The sequence below is a fragment of the Capsicum annuum genome, unplaced genomic scaffold (assembly GCF_002878395.1).
Source record: "Capsicum annuum cultivar UCD-10X-F1 unplaced genomic scaffold, UCD10Xv1.1 ctg80170, whole genome shotgun sequence".
NCBI lineage: Eukaryota > Viridiplantae > Streptophyta > Magnoliopsida > Solanales > Solanaceae > Capsicum > Capsicum annuum.
In genome coordinates this window covers 1-3,295 of record NW_025890807.1, presented here as the reverse complement: position 1 = coordinate 3,295, position 3,295 = coordinate 1, and the positions used below count along the sequence as shown (strand labels likewise).

The 3,295-nt window shown below is 35.7% G+C and overlaps 1 protein-coding gene across 1 annotated transcript; it reads right to left on the bottom strand.

Moving 5' to 3' along the window:
- Window positions 1-1,885: 1,885 nt before the first annotated feature.
- LOC124895140 (extensin-2-like) lies at window positions 1,886-3,292 on the bottom strand (the record flags this gene model as incomplete). Its single annotated transcript, XM_047405589.1, has 1 exon — window positions 1,886-3,292. A coding segment is annotated over one exon (957 nt), but the record flags the coding sequence as incomplete, so codon positions are not given.
- Window positions 3,293-3,295: the final 3 nt, after the last annotated feature.

Below are 3,295 nucleotides of genomic sequence, written 5' to 3'. Positions count from 1 at the left end.
ACAATTGGTGGTGGAGGAGACTTGTAGTAAACTAATTTATAATATTGCGACTTGTTGTACTTTGAAGGAGTAGGTACATGCTATGGTGAATTGTACACCACAAAGCGTTAAGAAGAGATTTAATCAACACGCGTAAAAACGTCTATCGATAAAAATAAATAAATCTAAAGCGATATGGTATCATAGAAACGGAAAATGAGTAGAAAAAAACATGAAATTATTGTCTCTTTTACTGATAAAACTTTATAGATGTGTTTGATTGTTATCCTTTTGCCAGGAAACATGATGTTCTTTGACCTCTCTTTATAATAAATAAAACTACATCACAATTTATAGCAATTTCGGATTGGCGGTATGTCCCATCAATCATGTTGCTCCTATTACTGTCAATGCAAAACTAACTTAAAAAATTAAAAGTACTAGAAGTTCTGACATTTTCTAAATATTTTAAAGAAACAAAAAACTCCTACAAAATATAGGAGTGAAATAAACACTAATTGAAAGATATATTATCATGGTACACAATGAATTAATTTTAGGAAAAATTACATTGTAAAATATAGTTCATTTTTAAGTTCTTATCAAAATTGGCCCACTTTACAATTGTTTCCTCAACTATTATAGTTGTTGTAGTTCTACCATTTTTCTTAATATGTCAAAACATCAAACACTTTGTCTTCTTCACATTCCTCCTTTTCATCATTCAATTTCAATATAAACCACTATTTCTAGTTTCATTTTTTTCTTCTTCTAAATCTGAATTCATTAACAATCTCAACAATCCTGACTTGCAAAATTTCATCTTTGCACTATACTTCCCACCAAAATTAATTTTTGAGGAACACCATTTCTCAAATCACTTGATGTCAAACAAAAATTACAAAGACAACTGTTCCAACTCTTATTGAACTCAATAGGAGCTCAAAACTTAAAATTTGAAGTGATTTAAAAGATATTTGAGTTAAATTTCAGAAAATATTCACGGAAGAAAAAAATAATTAAAGTTTCATTGATTTCATAATAAGCATTGCTTCGAGTGGGTATTGCTACAAATGGACGGGTACGTATTGAAGAAATTAAATCTGAAGTTTTGGGCGATTTGTTGCACTTTTTGAGGTGGTTTTGAATGAATCTGATGCTTGGAATAAAGGAAGAAGACAAAGTAGTTTTTTTTTTGTATACTAGTGTATAATATTGCATATGAGTGTATTATACACCTCTTATGTATATATACAATTATACAATAATATAAATAATCATAAGAATATGTACATATGTATATATATAATATTTAAATAATATACATATACTTAATGTATCTACATTGTATAATTATGTATATAATGGAGAGAAAGAAGAAAAAGATTATATTTTATATACAATAATATACAATACAGTATACAAATGTATAGACTGTTATACAAAAAAAAGGCTACTTTACACTTATCGGCCAAATCCAAGTTTGTTCTATAAAATATAATGTACTTTTTTACCACGAAATTACAATGTATATTTGTTATGTGTTTTTTTTTTTTTTTTTGGGTAATATTTCCTTTTTTTTATCTTAACAAGGGATTCCTTTACATTATTTTATCTTTAAATACCACAACTCAAATAATGGCTGTTCTTAGCACGAATTTGCCTGCCAGATTTTGTAGGCCAAAGAAAGACTTTAAGAATTTTGCCACAAAGAGTACCACGATAACAACATTTCCAGTGTAATTTTACAAGTGGGGATATGTGGGGTATGAGTCTGGGAGAGTATAGTGTATGCAAAGCATACCTCTACCTCGTAAAGGTAGAGTTCGTGTTCTGAAAGACCCAAGGCTCAAGTGCAATTAATCAAAATATATATCAAAGGAGAATGCCACAAACAGTACTGAATTAGACCAATTGAAGAAGTAAATATGCTCGATAGATTACATTAAAAAAGATCTTGATACAATGAGTCGAATAAATAGAGATCTCAAAGATCTTACTTGAAATTATAAAATAAAAGTAAATACGCCAATAAATGCTTGATGACTTCCGCAAGAATGCATACAATTTAGAACTGAGGCAACAAAATAAGTGGAGAACCTCCAAACAAGATAATGCAAAGAAATTAAAAGCAAGGGGATGATCAAAAATATAGAAGTTAGGTGACTTTAATATCAGTAGTAGGGTGGTGGTGGTGGAGACTATAGGTGGGAGATTGCTAGTACTTGGCAGACGGGGGAGGTGAGGTATACATAGGAGTTTGCTTGTAGAAGTTTGTTGTTGGTAGTGGTGGAGGCGGTGACTTGTAGTAGGTTGGCGACTTCTCAACGTACTTTGGTTGAGGTGGAGGGGAATTTTAGTAAGTTGGGGAGGGCTTATAGTATGGTGGAGGAGGTGAGTTGTAGTAGGTTGGTGACTTCTCGACGTACTTTGGTGGAGGTGGAGGGGATTTGTAGTAAATTGGAGACGGGTTGTAGTATGGTGTAGGAGGTGACTTGTAGTAGGCTGGTGACTTCTCGACGTACTTTGGTGGAGGTAGAGGGGATTTGTAGTAAGTTGGAGAGGGCTTGTTGTATGGTGGAGGGGGTGATTTGTAGTAAGCTGGAGACTTTTCGACGTACTTTGGTGGAGGTGGAGGGGATTTGTAGTAAGTTGGAGACGACTTGTAGTATGGTGGAGGTGGTGACTTGTAGTAGACTGGTGACTTCTCAACGTACTTTGGTGGAGATGGAGGGGATTTGTAGTAAGTTGGAGAGGGCTTGTAGTAAGGTGGAGAGGGTGATTTGTAGTAAGCTGGCGACTTTTCGACATACTTTGGTGGAGGTGGAGGTGGAGGGGATTTGTAGTAAGTTGGAGATGGCTTATAGTATGGTGGAGGAGGTGACTTGTAGTAGGCTTGTGACTTCTCGACGTACTTTGGTGGAGTTGGAGGGGATTTGTAGTGAGTTGGAGATGGCTTGTAGTATGGTGGAGGGGTTGACTTGTAGTAGGCGGGTGACTTCTCGACGTACTTTGGTGGAGGTGGCGGGGATTTGTAGTAAGATGGAGACGGCTTGTAGTATGATGGAGGGGGTGACTTGTAGTAGTTTGGTGACTTCTCAACGTACTTTGGTGGAGGTGGAGGATATTTGTAGTCAGTTGGGGAGGGCTTGTAGTATGGTGGAGGGGGTGATTTATTGGAAGTTAGTGATTTCTCAATGTATTTTGGTGGAGGTGGAGAGGATTTGTAGTAAGATGGAGACGGCTTGTAATAAGGTGGAGGGGGTGACTTGTAGTAGGCTGGTGACTTTTCGACGTACTTTGGTGGAGGTGGAGG